We start from the raw sequence: 16,759 nt of genomic DNA, 5'->3' as shown, positions 1-16,759 counted from the left end.
AGACTTCAGCAAAGTGTTCAACGTGCTAAGTTTTCAAAATAAAAATTTGAGAACATGGTTCAGCTTTTATTTTATAAGGCTGGAGGCCATAGCAGAACCTCCCTTCCGGGTCAGAAACTCCGGAGATCCAGGTCATGTTTGAATTGTTTTTCTTTTCTGAACTATTTACAGAAACTCATAAAGTCCTTAAAACATATTTATTTATCCAGATAGATATCAGAAATATAATAAATATCAGTTTTAGGAAACTTTTACTCTTTGGAACCATTGTAACGTTTGTTGCTGATAATCTTTCTGCAATGAGCAGCGATATGTTTTAAATTTGTTCTTTACAGTTAAAACAATCAGGATGCGACTCACGGGGTTTAAGGAGGAACAAAACGATTCAATAAATCATGAAATATCTTAGAAATAAATGTCTCATTAAATGATGCAATATAAATTTGACATGAAACAAATTCATTTAAAAATATACTTATTTTACTGTTTTTATGAGTAACAGAGAAATATGTATTTTTAGGGAGTCAGCAGTCTGGTGCTAGCTTGAGGCTGAAAGATGAATCTGTGTCCTAGTCAAAGCTCATAGATGAGCCTTTGCTGTTAATAAGCTTTAAAACCAGATCAGTTTGTTTCTCCCCTAAAGCAGCAGCAGCCATTAATATCATTATTATCATTATTATTATTAACTCTCTACTGTTTCTCTAACATGGGAATATTTTCAGTTCTTCTTCTCCTTCTCCAGACCGAGCCCAGTTCTGGTTCTGGTTCTGGTGGAGGTTTCTTCCTGCTAAAGGAGTTTTTTTCTGTCTACTGTCGCCCCCTGCTGGTCAGGGTAGACTGCAGAACTCAGCCGGTCCTGTTCCTTTGTTTGGTCCAGAACCAGGCCGAGTCCAGCAGAACCTGCTTAACGAGCCACAGAGGTGCTGAATATTGCCATGGTCACAGGCAGGACAGTACACACACCGACAGCAGAACTTTTCCTCTGAAATTCTTTATTTTAAGGCCCAGAAGACAAATCCGCCGGTCAGACAACGCTAAAAGAGTTTCATAAGAACCAGGAAACCACATGACATCACTTCCTGTTTTTGGCACAACTGGAGTCCCAGAAGCCGAGGGTCGGCTGCAGCGTTCAGGTGAAGAAGGCCTCAGTTTAGTCCAGAAAGGTCAGAGTTCACCACAGCAGCATCCGTCCTGGACCTTTAGTCTACAGAAGCACCTCAACGCCTCATCAAACGGGTTTAACAGTTAAAGGCAGTAGGTCACAACCCCAGGGGTCACAACCCCAGGGGTCACAACCCCAGGGGTCACCGGGACGAGCAGCGCTCCTTGCTGGCGCAGTCGTCCTGGCTGGTGGAGTCGCCATTGGCCGCTGCCCCGCAGGTCCGCCTCTTCTTCCTGCGGTGGGACACGGCGTCGCCCTCGGAGCCCGACTCCCCCTGCAGGACAGACAGAGAACAGGAAGTCATGTACGTGCAGGAAGTACGGCGGCTCGGATCGTCGGACGGCGTTCCGGCCTTACGTCAGAGTTGGAGTCGGAGGAGCTGGACGAGGACGAGGACGAAGAGTCACTGGAGCTGTCCGACGCGATGCCGGTCGACTCCTGCAGGTCGACCTTATCAGCCAGCGCCGCCAGATCCGGACGCTCCTGCTTCAGGATGCTGCAGCACACACACCGTAAAACACACACACTGTAATACACACTGTGAAACACACACACCGTGAAACACACACCGTAAAATACACACTGTAATACACACATGAAACACACACACTGTAAAATACACACTGTAATACACACCGTGAAACACACACACTGTAAAATACACACACTGTAATACACACCATGAAACACACACACTGTAATACACACACACTGTAATACACACTGTGAAACACACACACTGTAAAATACACACACTGTAATACACACCGTGAAACACACACACCGTGAAACACACACACACCGTAATACACACACACTGTAATACACACACACTGTAATACACACCGTGAAACACACACACCATAAAACACACACACTGTAATACACACCATGAAACACACACACCATGAAACACACACACCGTAAAACACACACACTGTAATACACACTGTAATACACACACTGTAATACACCATGAAACACACACACCATGAAACACACACACCGTAAAACACACACACACTGTAATACACACACACTGTAATACACACCATGAAACACACACACCTTAAAACACACACACCGTAATACACACACACTGTAATACACACACACTGTAATACACACACTGTAATACACACTGTAATACACACACACTGTAATACACACCATGAAACACACACACCTTAAAACACACACACTGTAATACACACACACTGTAATACACACACTGTAATACACACACTGTAATACACACACTGTAATACACACACTGTAATACACACACTGTAATACACACACACTGTAATACACACACTGTAATACACACACTGTAATACACACACACTGTAATACACACCATGAAACACACACACATGAAACACACACACCGTAAAACACACACACACTGTAATACACACACACTGTAATACACACCATGAAACACACACACCTTAAAACACACACACCGTAATACACACACACTGTAATACACACACACTGTAATACACACACTGTAATACACACTGTAATACACACACTGTAATACACACTGTGAAACACACACACCATAAAACACACACCTGTAATACACACACTGTAATACACACACTGTAATACACACACTGTAATACACACACTGTAATACACACACACTGTAATACACACACACTGTAATACACACACACTGTAATACACACACACTGTAATACACACACACTGTAATACACACACTGTAATACACACACACTGTAATACACACACTGTAATACACACACTGTAATACACACACTGTAATACACACACACTGTAATACACACCGTGAAACACACACACTGGATTCATGCGTTGCCTCGGCAACACAGAACAGAAAAACTTTGAAACATTTTTTTTCCTCTGAGAAAATTAAACTTTTCTTTCCAAACTTTTGGAAAGAAAACTGTAAAAATAACTAAAACCCAAATTTTAGCTCAAGTTTATAATAAAATAATAATAAATGATGATTTTTAAGGATAAAAAAACTAAACTGGACACAAAGAAAAATAAAATATATAAAATACTGTAGAAACAAAAATAATTTTCAAACAAAAACGTAAATTATTGAATTATTGAACTGAATGACATTAAAAGGAATGAGAAGAATAAAAAATTAAAATGCAATAAAAAAAGAATAAAAATCAAAGTAAACGATGCTAAAGTGAAAACATTTTCTGATGTAGTTTTAAATGACAAAGTAACAGCAGTTTCTATTTTGTTACTCTTTCATATTGTACTTTTATTGAAAACCTTTAAAATAATAATGTCTCAGATGTGTTTGGGCGGCGCCGCTCTCTTACCGGTACCACTTCCTGGACAGTTTGGGTCGGCCGCGCACCGTCTTGTGCCAGACGATGGGGAAGTTTGTGGTGCTGGCGAAGTTCTGCGTGACGGCGATCGTCGTGTCCAAGTTCAGGACGACGTGCCACCAGCCGCCTGGAAACCAGCTGATCAATCAGTGAAAACCAGCCGATCGATCGGTGAAAACCAGCCGATCAATCAGTGAAAACCAGCCGATCAATCAGTGAAAACCAGCCGATCAATCAGTGAAAACCAGCCGATCGATCGGTGAAAACCAGCCGATCAATCAGTGAAAACCAGCCGATCGATCAGTGAAAACCAGCCGATCGATCGGTGAAAACCAGCCGACCTATCAGTTGAAACCAGCTGATCAATCAGTTAAAACCAGCCGATCAATCAGTGAAAACCAGCCGATTGATCGGTGAAAACCAGCCGACCTATCAGTTAAAACCAGCCGATCAATCAGTGAAAACCAGCCGACCTATCAGTTAAAACCAGCCGATCAATCAGTGAAAACCAGCCGATCGATCGGTGAAACCAGCCGATTGATCGGTGAAACCAGCCGATTGATCGGTGAAAACCAGCCGACCTATCAGTTAAAACCAGCCGATCAATCAGTGAAAACCAGCCGACCTATCAGTTAAAACCAGCCGATCAATCAGTGAAAACCAGCCGACCTATCAGTTAAAACCAGCCGATCAATCGGTGAAAACCAGCCGATCGATCGGCCAATATCAACCAATCACTCAACTAATCAGTGAGCATCAGGTCAAATGTTGATTGATTGAGAAGTGTTCGGCAGCCGGGCCTCACGTCTCCTGATTCAGCTGATCCAAATGACTGACGGTATCTGAGGTGGATCAGAACCATCAGTGGTCCAATCAGAACCGGTCCAATGAGAACCAGTGCGATCAGCTTAATGTTTTGTAAAATTACGTCCTGAATGATTCTTTGATATTTTCGGTTCAGTGAAAGCTCAGCTAACGCTGTGTCGCCGATTTCAGTGACACAATTTGATGCTCAAATGTTTTTGGTTTATGGACGAAAACGGTGAGCGGAACCGGACTGACCCGGGACGAAGACGGTCTCTCCAGGCCGCTGCAGCACCTCCAGCGGCCTGAAGTCGGGCGGCCAGGTGTGCTGCTGGGTGCGGGGGTAGACCACGCTGAACCAGGTGACGGCCTCGTCCTGCTGGTTGCCGCCCTCCTCCCGGGTCACCTTGATGAGCTCGCGCGGCGTGTTGGTGGGGAACAGGCACCAGCGCTTGTGGCCCTGCACCAGGGCGTTCCAGGCGCTAGTGCCCAGCGGGTCGATGTGGATCCCGGTGCCGGAGCGGGCCGGGCCCATCACGAACCACCTGAGGGGTCACAGGTCACAGTTATGGACAGTTGGGTCACAGTTATGACGAGAAAAGAGACAAAATTACACACCCACAAAGGTTTATAATTTTTATTACATCCTTCTTTAAAATAAACAAGATTTATGTCACTAAAGTGATCACAGTAACTACACTTAATCATATTTTTAGGGTGGCACAAGTTGGAGTTTACTGGCTGATCTTTAAAAAGCCAAACCCGGATGGGCGGGGCTAACGTTATAGGTGGGGCTAACTCTATGGGCGGGGCTAACGTTATAGGTGGGGCTAACTCTATGGGCGGGGCTAACGTTATAGGTGGGGCTAACTCTATGGGCGGGGCTAACGTTATAGGTGGGGCTAACTCTATGGGCGGGGCTAACGTTATAGGTGGGGCTAACTCTATGGGCGGGGCTAACATTATAGGTGGGGCTAACTCTATGGGCGGGGCTAACGTTATAGGTGGGGCTAACTCTATGGGCGGGGCTAACGTTATAGGTGGGGCTAGATCTATGGGCGGGGCTAACGTTATAGGTGGGGCTAACTCTATGGGCAGGGCTAACGTTATAGGTGGGGCTAACTCTATGGGCGGGGCTAACATTATAGGTGGGGCTAACTCTATGGGCGGGGCTAACGTTATAGGTGGGGCTAACTCTATGGGCGGGGCTAACGTTATAGGTGGGGCTAACTCTATGGGCGGGGCTAACATTATAGGTGGGGCTAACTCTATGGGCGGGGCTAACGTTATAGGTGGGGCTAGATCTATGGGCGGGGCTAACATTATAGGTGGGGCTAACTCTATGGGCGGGGCTAACATTATAGGTGGGGCTAACAGTCAAACCTCTCACTGCAGAGCAGCTGAGGTCAGTAGGTCGACATGATCGGGTAGTAACCGATCATGTTACTACATGATCGGTTACTTGCAGATCATGTTACTACCCAGGAGGTCATTTTCTTAATGACCTCCTGTAATTAAGAAAATTGGTGCTGATAAATCAGTGGACCCCTACCATATTTTTTGGATATGTATTGATACACCTTTACTGAACAGTGGAGAAAAATTCTTGGTGTTTGTGAATATCATTAATTAAAATGATTAAATCAAAGTCTTGCGAGAATCATAACTGATGCAATAAATGCCCTACCCTGTTTAAAGTGCAGGGTGAGCAGGGGGCTCACCTGTACGGCGGTCTGCGCTTCTCCCCAGCGAACTGGAACAGGTCGTCCCTGAAGAAGAGCGGCACCTCGTAGTCGTCCAGCAGTTTGCAGCGCTTGGCGTGTTCGCCGTAGCTGCTGTCGAAGATGTAGAGCGGGCTGTCGTCGTGCGTGGACTCCAGGTACTCCACGTAATACTTCATCTTCAGCTTGACAGAGTAGCCGTCGTTGTCCTCGCCGCACTTGAACTTCTGGTTGCGGTATTTGCGTTTGAGGCGCTCCAGCGTCCATTTCTCCCGAGCTGGCCAGCTCTCCTGGCAGTTGAGGAGGACGACGGGTTTGTAGGGGCGCTCGAAGCGCGAGATGAACTCCTCTGGAGAGAGGTGCAGCGCGTCCACACGCTCCACGTTGTCCTGCAAGACAGGAAGTCCTTCAGCAAGGTAGGCAAAACCACAGGAATAATCCGACACGGTTGGTTTGGTTCTGGACAACAGGAGGCCTCAATTCACAGATTAGATCTGTCGCAACAAATCAATTAATCACATACATTAAAACTGAGTCAATCATTTCCATTTACATCATTTGTTGATTGTCTCCTATCAAAAAATGGGTGATAAAAGTCTTCAGGCTGCTGATTTGGTCACAAATAAATCTTATTTTGTCATCACAATTTTGTTTACAATTTTTTATAATTCACTTTATTTGTTGGTTTATTCAAAAATGTTTTCCAGTTCCTGTGTTGATCCGGATTGCAAGCGTCTCCGTTGCTCTGAGAGTTTCACTTGCAGAGTAAAAAATGTTTATAGTTTATTATTATTTAAATCTGACAGAGCGACCAATCACAGCATGTTGCTTCAGCATGTTGCCTCAACATGTTGCTTCAGCATGTTGCCTCAGCATGTTGCCTCAGCATGTTGCCTCAGCATGTTGCCTCAGCATGTTGCCTCAACATGTTGCCTCAACATGTTGCTTCAACATGTTGCCTCAGCATGTTGCCTCAACATGTTGCCTCAGCATGTTGCTTCAGCATGTTGCTTCAACATGTTGCCTCAGCATGTTGCTTCAGCATGTTGCCTCAACATGTTGCTTCAGCATGTTGCCTCAACATGTTGCTTCAGCATGTTGCCTCAGCATGTTGCCTCAACATGTTGCTTCAGCATGTTGCTTCAGCATGTTGCCTCAACATGTTGCTTCAGCATGTTGCTTCAGCATGTTGCCTCAGCATGTTGCCTCAGCATGTTGCTTCAGCATGTTGCCTCAGCATGTTGCCTCAGCATGTTGCCTCAGCATGTTGCTTCAGCATGTTGCCTCAGCATGTTGCTTCAGCATGTTGCTTCAACATGTTGCCTCAGCATGTTGCTTCAGCATGTTGCCTCAACATGTTGCTTCAGCATGTTGCCTCAACATGTTGCTTCAGCATGTTGCCTCAACATGTTGCTTCAGCATGTTGCTTCAGCATGTTGCCTCAGCATGTTGCCTCAGCATGTTGCTTCAGCATGTTGCTTCAGCATGTTGCCTCAACATGTTGCTTCAGCATGTTGCTTCAGCATGTTGCCTCAGCATGTTGCCTCAGCATGTTGCTTCAGCATGTTGCCTCAGCATGTTGCCTCAGCATGTTGCCTCAGCATGTTGCTTCAGCATGTTGCCTCAGCATGTTGCCTCACCGCGTTGCCTCAGGATGTTGCTTCAGCATGTTGCCTCAGCATGTTGCCTCAGCATGTTGCCTCAGCATGTTGCCTCAGCATGTTGCCTCAGCATGTTGCCTCAACATGTTGCCTCAGCATGTTGCCTCAGCATGTTGCTTCAGCATGTTGCTTCAGCATGTTGCCTCAGCATGTTGCTTCAGCATGTTGCCTCAGCATGTTGCCTCAGCATGTTGCCTCAGCATGTTGCCTCAGCATGTTGCTTCAGCATGTTGCCTCAACATGTTGCCTCAGCGCGTTGCCTCAACATGTTGCCTCAGCGCGTTGCCTCAGCATGTTGCTTCAACATGTTGCCTCAGCATGTTGCCTCAGCATGTTGCTTCAGCATGTTGCCTCAGCATGTTGCTTCAGCATGTTGCTTCAGCATGTTGCCTCAGCATGTTGCCTCAGCATGTTGCTTCAGCATGTTGCTTCAGCATGTTGCCTCAACATGTTGCTTCAGCATGTTGCTTCAGCATGTTGCCTCAGCATGTTGCCTCAGCATGTTGCTTCAGCATGTTGCCTCAGCATGTTGCCTCAGCATGTTGCCTCAGCATGTTGCCTCAGCATGTTGCTTCAGCATGTTGCCTCAGCATGTTGCCTCAGCGCGTTGCCTCAACATGTTGCCTCAGCGCGTTGCCTCAGCATGTTGCTTCAACATGTTGCCTCAACATGTTGCCTCAGCATGTTGCTTCAGCATGTTGCCTCAGCATGTTGCCTCAGCATGTTGCCTCAACATGTTGCTTCAGCATGTTGCCTCAGCATGTTGCCTCAGCATGTTGCCTCAACATGTTGCCTCAGCGCGTTGCCTCAGCATGTTGCTTCAGCATGTTGCTTCAGCATGTTGCCTCAGCATGTTGCTTCAGCATGTTGCCTCAGCATGTTGCCTCAGCATGTTGCCTCAGCATGTTGCTTCAGCATGTTGCCTCAGCATGTTGCCTCAACATGTTGCTTCAGCATGTTGCCTCAACATGTTGCCTCAGCATGTTGCTTCAGCATGTTGCCTCAGCATGTTGCTTCAGCATGTTGCCTCAGCATGTTGCTTCAGCATGTTGCTTCAGCATGTTGCCTCAACATGTTGCTTCAGCATGTTGCCTCAACATGTTGCTTCAGCATGTTGCTTCAGCATGTTGCCTCAGCATGTTGCTTCAGCATGTTGCCTCAGCATGTTGCTTCAGCATGTTGCCTCAGCATGTTGCCTCAGCATGTTGCTTCAGCATGTTGCCTCAGCATGTTGCCTCAACATGTTGCTTCAGCATGTTGCCTCAGCATGTTGCTTCAGCATGTTGCCTCAGCATGTTGCTTCAGCATGTTGCCTCAGCATGTTGCCTCAGCATGTTGCTTCAGCATGTTGCCTCAGCATGTTGCCTCAACATGTTGCTTCAGCATGTTGCCTCAACATGTTGCTTCAGCATGTTGCCTCAGCATGTTGCCTCAACATGTTGCTTCAGCATGTTGCCTCAACATGTTGCTTCAGCATGTTGCCTCAACATGTTGCCTCAACATGTTGCCTCAGCATGTTGCCTCAACATGTTGCCTCAGCATGTTGCCTCAGCATGTTGCCTCAGCATGTTGCTTCAGCATGTTGCCTCAACATGTTGCCTCAGCATGTTGCCTCAGCATGTTGCCTCAGCATGTTGCCTCAGCGCGTTGCCTCAACATGTTGCTTCAGCATGTTGCCTCAACATGTTGCCTCAGCATGTTGCCTCAGCATGTTGCCTCAGCATGTTGCCTCAACATGTTGCTTCAGCATGTTGCCTCAACATGTTGCCTCAGCATGTTGCTTCAGCATGTTGCTTCAGCATGTTGCCTCAGCATGTTGCCTCAACATGTTGCCTCAGCATGTTGCTTCAGCATGTTGCCTCAGCATGTTGCCTCAACATGTTGCTTCAGCATGTTGCCTCAACATGTTGCCTCAGCATGTTGCTTCAGCATGTTGCCTCAGCATGTTGCCTCAACATGTTGCTTCAGCATGTTGCCTCAACATGTTGCTTCAGCATGTTGCCTCAACATGTTGCTTCAGCATGTTGCCTCAGCATGTTGCTTCAGCATGTTGCCTCAGCATGTTGCTTCAGCATGTTGCTTCAGCATGTTGCCTCAGCATGTTGCCTCAGCATGTTGCTTCAGCATGTTGCCTCAGCATGTTGCCTCAACATGTTGCCTCAGCATGTTGCTTCAGCATGTTGCCTCAGCATGTTGCCTCAACATGTTGCTTCAGCATGTTGCCTCAACATGTTGCTTCAGCATGTTGCCTCAACATGTTGCTTCAGCATGTTGCCTCAGCATGTTGCTTCAGCATGTTGCCTCAGCATGTTGCTTCAACATGTTGCCTCAGCATGTTGCTTCAGCATGTTGCCTCAACATGTTGCTTCAGCATGTTGCTTCAGCATGTTGCCTCAACATGTTGCTTCAGCATGTTGCCTCAGCATGTTGCTTCAACATGTTGCCTCAGCATGTTGCTTCAGCATGTTGCCTCAGCATGTTGCTTCAGCATGTTGCCTCAGCATGTTGCTTCAGCATGTTGCCTCAACATGTTGCCTCAGCATGTTGCCTCAGCATGTTGCTTCAACATGTTGCCTCAGCATGTTGCTTCAACATGTTGCCTCAGCATGTTGCTTCAGCATGTTGCTTCAGCATGTTGCCTCAGCATGTTGCTTCAGCATGTTGCCTCAGCATGTTGCCTCAGCATGTTGCTTCAGCATGTTGCTTCAGCATGTTGCCTCAACATGTTGCTTCAGCATGTTGCCTCAGCATGTTGCTTCAGCATGTTGCCTCAGCATGTTGCTTCAGCATGTTGCCTCAACATGTTGCCTCAGCATGTTGCCTCAGCATGTTGCTTTAGCATGTTGCTTCAGCATGTTGCCTCAGCATGTTGCCTCAGCATGTTGCCTCAGCATGTTGCTTCAGCATGTTGCTTCAGCATGTTGCCTCAGCATGTTGCTTCAGCATGTTGCCTCAGCATGTTGCCTCAGCATGTTGCTTCAGCATGTTGCTTCAACATGTTGCCTCAGCATGTTGCCTCAGCATGTTGCTTTAGCATGTTGCTTCAGCATGTTGCCTCAGCATGTTGCCTCAGCATGTTGCCTCAGCATGTTGCTTCAACATGTTGCCTCAGCATGTTGCCTCAGCATGTTGCTTTAGCATGTTGCTTCAGCATGTTGCCTCAGCATGTTGCTTCAGCATGTTGCCTCAGCATGTTGCTTCAGCATGTTGCCTCAGCATGTTGCCTCAGCATGTTGCTTCAGCATGTTGCTTCAGCATGTTGCCTCAGCATGTTGCCTCAGCATGTTGCCTCAGCATGTTGCCTCAGCATGTTGCTTCAGCATGTTGCCTCAGCATGTTGCCTCGCTCTGGATCTGTCAAGTTCACCTCAGCAGAGGTCGCGCTCCTCCTTTCACTCCAACTGGACACTGGCCGACCTGTGAGGATGTTTCCATCAAACCCCCTGGGAGGAATCATGATTCTTTGGAGAATTCTACATCAAGGTAGGAGTCTAAAGCGCCGCATCAGCTCTGGTTGTGCAGCTCTATGTAGTCGCTTTCATCCTGCAGGGCCGGTCCAAGGCTGCATGCTAAAACATCAGAACCTCTAACAGCTTCTGTTGGTTTTAATCTGGGAGATTAAAGCAGATTAACTGGCCAACCTAAAAACAATCAGTTATAATTACAGTTTATTAATTTGTACTTGTCAACAACCCACTCAAACTCAAAGATTAAACTCACAGCATCAGATTGTTGCTATGGTAAAAAAAACAATCTTTTACAAACTTGTCAGCTGCTATAAACTTTTTTTTATCATTTTTTTTTCTCCAAAGAGTTTTTGCGGCTCATATTTTTGACAGTAGGCAGACAGGAAAGAGGGCGAGGAGAGGGGAAGACATGTGGCAAAGGTCGCCAGAAGTCAAACCCGCGTTGAGGACTGAGGCCTCCAAACGTGGGGCGTGCTGACCCCTGCTGACCTCTGCGCCACACAACACCCCCCGAATCTTACATTTAAATGTTTAAACTATTTGAAGTATTTCAATCTATGTATTAGCAGCACTGATCATCTCAATAAACAAATGTTACATTTCTATATTTGTGGTCTGTGTTATCATTTATGGCCCCAGAAGCCCTGATGACTTTATTTGGATTAAACAGAAATGCTAATAATTATGATTCATTGTACTTTTTGATGTGTTGTTTTTAAGACTAGTTTTGGGTTTAAATAGTTTCACTGGCCATGTTTTCATATAATTACCCAACAATACTTTTATTTTCCTGTCAACTTTACATGTTTTACTACAAAAACATGGCGGACGCCTCGGCGCGTCGACCGCCGGGCTGAGCAGGTTTTCTGAGGGAAACCCTGAAGTTTATTGATCTTTGAGAATGTGTTCTCAATGTTATTGTTATTACTGTAACAATAACATTGCTATAAACAATATTATCGGTGTCTTATAGCAAAACTTTCTGGGACATTGTATCATCCACTAAAATCTGTTATGGTATCAGGCCTGACTGAAGGTTCTGGTTCCGCCTGTGTGGAAAGACCCAAATCGCCGGTTAACCTGGATCCACCTCCAGCTGTGGAGACGACCTCTGAGTTCTCAGATTGACCTCCAGGGTTTCCTCAGTAGCAATGATCCCTTTCTTTACCGTTATAGTAGTTTCATGACTGGCTTTAACCTTTGTTCAACACTAATATCAAAGTCTGTCTGAGGAGCACTGTAAACGTTACAATACATAACAACACCATATGTGGAAGTGGGAATCAATAAAACTTTACATTTGAAGGGATTTCAAAACCAGGGAATAAAAAAACTAAACCACTTCTATGAAGAACAGTTATGCGTGTTTTTAGGTTAATTCTGCTTCATTAACAGGTTACGTGACCAATCTATTAACTTTACCTACTTTCATTTCTCATACAAATATTAAATAAGTCTAATTGCGTAAAAGCAGGGATGCAGCTGCCGCTCCTCCAGCAGAGGGCGCGCTAACAACGGATCCTACATTGTCTACGTGACCAAGCGCACTGTTCTCCGCGGCTAGCTGCTGTTAGCTCGGCTGGGGGAGATAAACTGTTACCTTCACGGTTTGATGCGATACGTCGAAGTTCTCATAATAATCGTGTTTCATCCAGTCTAGGGAATCCTTCAGCTCTGGTCTGGCGCTCCGCTTCGCCTCTTTTATTCTCTTCTTACTTTTATGGTTCATTTTCTTCCGGTTAGCAGTGTTTGATTAGCCTCTAACTGAGCTAACTCGGGGCTACATTCACCCACCTGCTCTCGGCGTCGCTTTAATAACACAAAACAACGACATAAACGCAAGCTGCTCTCGAACTTCTGTGATGTGTAACTATAAATGTGAGCTTTAAAACCGCAGACACACCATTAAAGTTTGATCAAATCTAACAGCGGGACACACAATGCTTGTGAAACTGATTACGCAATTCACACCCGCCCTAAATGAGACGGAAGGCATCTGATTGGCTGCAGCTTCACAAAATTTGCAGTGCGCTGATTGGTGTTGGTCATCTACAAAGCATTCCCGCCCATTAATGTTATTGGCTGCTACGTTCAAGACCTACCCGGAGGTCGGAATGTTTATATTATATCAAACGCAATCGTTTTTTATTTCAGACGAAATTAAAAAAAGAGCTTGACCATTTTGGACATTTAACACTAATGTTCAGGTCAGTAATTGAGTACATCAGTTAACAGATCCTTCTGTTTTTTTAGTGAACGGCTTTTCCAGTAAACATTGCGACTTTCGAGGACACCGCAACGCACCAGAAACTCTGGGTGGGATTTACAACGACACAAGCAGAAACTCTGCCCGATTTCCTAGCCGGTGCAGAGAGCGGCGTACCGCGAAGGAGAAGGTAGCGTTTCAGTTCAGCTTTCTTCTAAACTTGCTTTATTAACGATGCGTTACTGCCGCTGTTTTTATTGATAACTTATTGGTTTATCCTAAGTGATGTCTACGCCAAAATTCTGTACTAAATTAGCAAACAAAGTAACAGGTTTTGATCAATATAGAGCTTCATTGTTGCACATGACCAAGAATTGATCATATAATAATAATGTGTTTGAATTCATAGTAATTTATATTTATGCTAATCATGATTACCGGTGACGCTTAAAAAGAAAACTCTTCATCATCGATGTTTAGCGCCTCCAGCTGACTCGCACACCGGCTAATTGCGACGGAACGGACCCTCATCACACCGCGGAAGACGCGACCAGCGTGGCGGGGTCAGATACAGTCAGTGACTGGATCAGAGGCTCCACGTTGAGCCGCAGGTGGAGCTGCTGGCCGCGATGGAGGGGAGCAAAGTTTTCACCTTCACAGACGCGAAACACCCAGAGGAGAGTCTGAGTGTCTGCATCCCAGAGGTTGGTGCTGCAGCTCCCCGCCGCGTCACCATACAGCCGCTACATTTCTATTATACAGCCGCTATATTTCTATTATACAGCCGCTATATTTCTATTATACAGCCGCTATATTTCTATTATACAGCCGCTATATTTCTATTATACAGCCGCTATATTTCTATTATACAGCCGCTACATTTCTATTATACAGCCGCTATATTTCTATTATACAGCCGCTATATTTCTATCATACAGCCGCTATATTTCTATTATACAGCCGCTATATTTCTATTATACAGCCGCTATATTTCTATTATACAGCCGCTATATTTCTATTATACAGCCGCTATATTTCTATTATACAGCCGCTATATTTTCACAATAAGGTGTAATTTCATGATATCTCCTCCACAAAAAGTAATGAGAATAAAAAGAGGAATGTTGTGAAGTTATTCTGTGGTTTTACAAATAGGGAAATATCTAAAAACTCAAAGATTTTTTCTCGTTAAAACAACGTTTTTCTCCAAATTTATGATTTTCTGCTGACATTGTTGTTCTTTATTCTACTGGTATTATGACTTTATTCTCGTAATAAAACAAGTCTCATTAATACATTAATGTAAACAGATGCTGATCTAGTTTTTGTAACATCTGGGAAATGCAAAAGATTTGATAACGTTTGAATTTGACAGAAGACGCTTAGAGCTGACATCATTAGTTCCTGTTCGGTTCTGACTGCGGTTCTGGACCCGCAGGTTCTGGACCCTCAGTATGGGATGTACGTGTGGCCCTGCGCCGTGGTTCTGGCCCAGTACCTGTGGTTCCACCGAGACCAGCTGAGAGGCCGGGCGATGCTGGAGGTGAGGAGGACGGGTAGTTTCTGATCCCGTGTTGACCCCATGTTGACCCGTGTTGACCCTCCTGTGCTCAGCTCGGCGCCGGTGTGGGTCTCCCCGGCGTGCTGGCGGCCCGCTGCGGCGCCCGCGTGTCGCTGTCGGACGGATCGGACCGGCCGCGGTGCCTGGAGAACGGCCGGCGGAGCTGCGCTGCCAACGGGCTGCGGGACGTCGGCGTGTTGGGCCTCAGCTGGGGGGACGTGACCCCGGAGCTGCTGCTGCTGCCCCCGCAGGACGTCGTCCTCGGCTCAGACGTCTTCTACGACCCCGAGGGTCGGCGTGACACTCGCAGATGAAGGCTGAGGCCTCCTCATCCAGCTGTCGCTGAGCTGCTGCTTCTGTTTCCAGATTTTGAAGATGTTCTGGTGACGTTTGTCTGCCTGCTGAGGAAAAACCCGGAGGCTCAGTTCTGGACCACGTACCAAGTGAGGAGGTACTGCTGCTGCTGGAAGGTTCTCAACCTGCAGAACTCAAGCTGCAGGTTGAGAACATTTCTCCAGACTGGATCTAGCAGGTGGTTTAAATTCAAATCCAGAAAAATGAACATGTTGCAAACCTCTGACTGCATCAACACACAGACCGACAAACCATGACCCCAACCCTAACCCAACCCTAACCCAACCCTAACCCAACCATGACCCCAACCATGACCCCAACCCTGACCCTAACCCAGGCCAGAAGCAAGAGCCACAGGAAGGTTTAACACTGAAGGGTTTTTATCTGCACACTCCAGGCTCAGTGATTGCAAAGTCCTGCTGCTGATAATCTGGTGTTGATGGTTTGAAAATAAAAATATTTTCTTATTAATAATCTGATGACAAAGTATAACTTCATCAAATGTTCAACATTCCTGGTTTTATTTCAGATTGTCTCTTATAATTATGACTTTATTCTGATAATATTATCAGTTTCTCTCGCGTTGTGAAATGATTTCCATTCAACCATCATAATAATCATGTCATGATAATATCGTATTATTATTCCCATAATATTTATTCTTGTAGTTGGGATAGAAATTCTCGCTGTTTCAAATTGCTGCTGCAGTGAAGTTTAATGTAATGAGAAAGTTTGACATCTTTACCAGCAGACTGAAGTTACAGTGCCAGTGCGGTAAAGTGTCTAACCTCTGACCTCTGGTTGACCTTACAGCTCTGATTGGTCCCTGGAGGCCCTGCTCCACCGCTGGAGGCTGCGCTGCGTCTCGGTGCCGCTGGCGGACTTCGGTGCGGATGGGTGTGAGCTGGCCGGGTCGGCCTTGCCGGGCAACCACACCGTTCACATGATGATCATCAGCAGGGAGTCGGAGGTCGACCCGCAGTCCCAGGGGTCACCGACCTCTCCCAGACACGCAGCCTGCCGCTCAGCTGCTCAGTGAAAAACTGATTGAAATGAAAACATTAAGGCGGATTCAGGTTCTGATGGGAATCTTGAATATTTCTGGATTTGACTCCAGATTTTCAGTTTTCTCAGCTGTGTGCATCGTGTGACCAGCAGAGGGCAGTGTTCCTCTGAGGACGTTAGTAGTTTGATGAAAGGACTTCCTGTTTCTGGAAGATGCATCTTCCCTCCTGCCTGAACAGATTATCCAGGTTTCTGTTTCTGCAGATTAACTGGAATATTAGAAAATGTTTCGTTTGGTTTTATGCAGATTTTCCACAGCCAAACAGAAAACCTGCAGCCGCCGTCCTGACTGTATATCTGCTGTAATTCCTGTAAATAAACGAATCTCTTGCAGGTTGGTCGTGTTTCTCCCTCTGCTGACCTTTTAGAAACTGGTTCTGTAAGCAGCTAATCTGGGATTAGCTCTCTGGTTTT

The 16,759-nt window shown here is 46.0% G+C and overlaps 2 protein-coding genes across 3 annotated transcripts; one reads left to right on the top strand and one right to left on the bottom strand.

Annotated features, from left to right (window-relative positions):
- Positions 1-958: 958 nt before the first annotated feature.
- Positions 959-13,118, bottom strand: jmjd6 (jumonji domain containing 6, arginine demethylase and lysine hydroxylase). 2 transcript variants are annotated; one of them, XM_055051856.1, is made up of 6 exons: positions 12,760-13,118; positions 6,033-6,421; positions 4,570-4,856; positions 3,499-3,634; positions 1,520-1,658; positions 959-1,436 (listed from the first exon to the last, which is right to left on the bottom strand). In XM_055051856.1, exons 1-6 carry the CDS (start codon positions 12,886-12,888, stop codon positions 1,305-1,307), a joined length of 1,212 nt encoding a protein of 403 aa, XP_054907831.1. In that variant the 5' UTR covers positions 12,889-13,118; the 3' UTR covers positions 959-1,304. The 2 variants fall into 2 exon arrangements, with proteins under 2 accessions (XP_054907831.1, XP_054907833.1); XM_055051858.1 differs by lacking the exon at positions 12,760-13,118 and adding an exon at positions 11,060-12,735.
- An 8-nt stretch (positions 13,119-13,126) lies between these two features.
- Positions 13,127-16,678, top strand: mettl23 (methyltransferase like 23). Its single transcript, XM_055051874.1, has 6 exons — positions 13,127-13,555; positions 13,846-14,069; positions 14,804-14,908; positions 14,980-15,217; positions 15,293-15,377; positions 16,094-16,678. Exons 2-6 carry the CDS (start codon positions 13,995-13,997, stop codon positions 16,317-16,319), a joined length of 729 nt encoding a protein of 242 aa, XP_054907849.1. The 5' UTR covers positions 13,127-13,555; positions 13,846-13,994; the 3' UTR covers positions 16,320-16,678.
- Positions 16,679-16,759: the final 81 nt, after the last annotated feature.

The sequence above is a fragment of the Poeciliopsis prolifica genome, unplaced genomic scaffold, assembly GCF_027474105.1.
Source record: "Poeciliopsis prolifica strain line A6 unplaced genomic scaffold, Auburn_PproV2 SCAFFOLD034, whole genome shotgun sequence".
Classification (NCBI taxonomy): Eukaryota; Metazoa; Chordata; class Actinopteri; order Cyprinodontiformes; family Poeciliidae; genus Poeciliopsis; species Poeciliopsis prolifica.
Note: the sequence above shows the minus strand (reverse complement) of the source record. Positions and strands in the feature narration are given on the sequence as shown.

Bases quoted from the DNA above. Each gene is read 5' to 3' on its own strand.
- jmjd6 (XM_055051856.1), bottom strand. From the start codon at position 12,888: ATGAACCATAAAAGTAAGAAGAGAATAAAAGAGGCGAAGCGGAGCGCC. The intron at 6,422-12,759 runs GTAACAGTTTAT...CCTGTCTTGCAG, and splicing joins TATCGCATCAAACCGTGAAG to GACAACGTGGAGCGTGTGGA. The intron at 1,437-1,519 runs GTAAGGCCGGAA...TCTGTCCTGCAG, and splicing joins CCTCCGACTCCAACTCTGAC to GGGGAGTCGGGCTCCGAGGG.
- mettl23 (XM_055051874.1), top strand. From the start codon at position 13,995: ATGGAGGGGAGCAAAGTTTTCACCTTCACAGACGCGAAACACCCAGAG. The intron at 14,070-14,803 runs GTTGGTGCTGCA...CTGGACCCGCAG, and splicing joins TGAGTGTCTGCATCCCAGAG to GTTCTGGACCCTCAGTATGG. The intron at 15,218-15,292 runs GTCGGCGTGACA...TTCTGTTTCCAG, and splicing joins CGTCTTCTACGACCCCGAGG to ATTTTGAAGATGTTCTGGTG.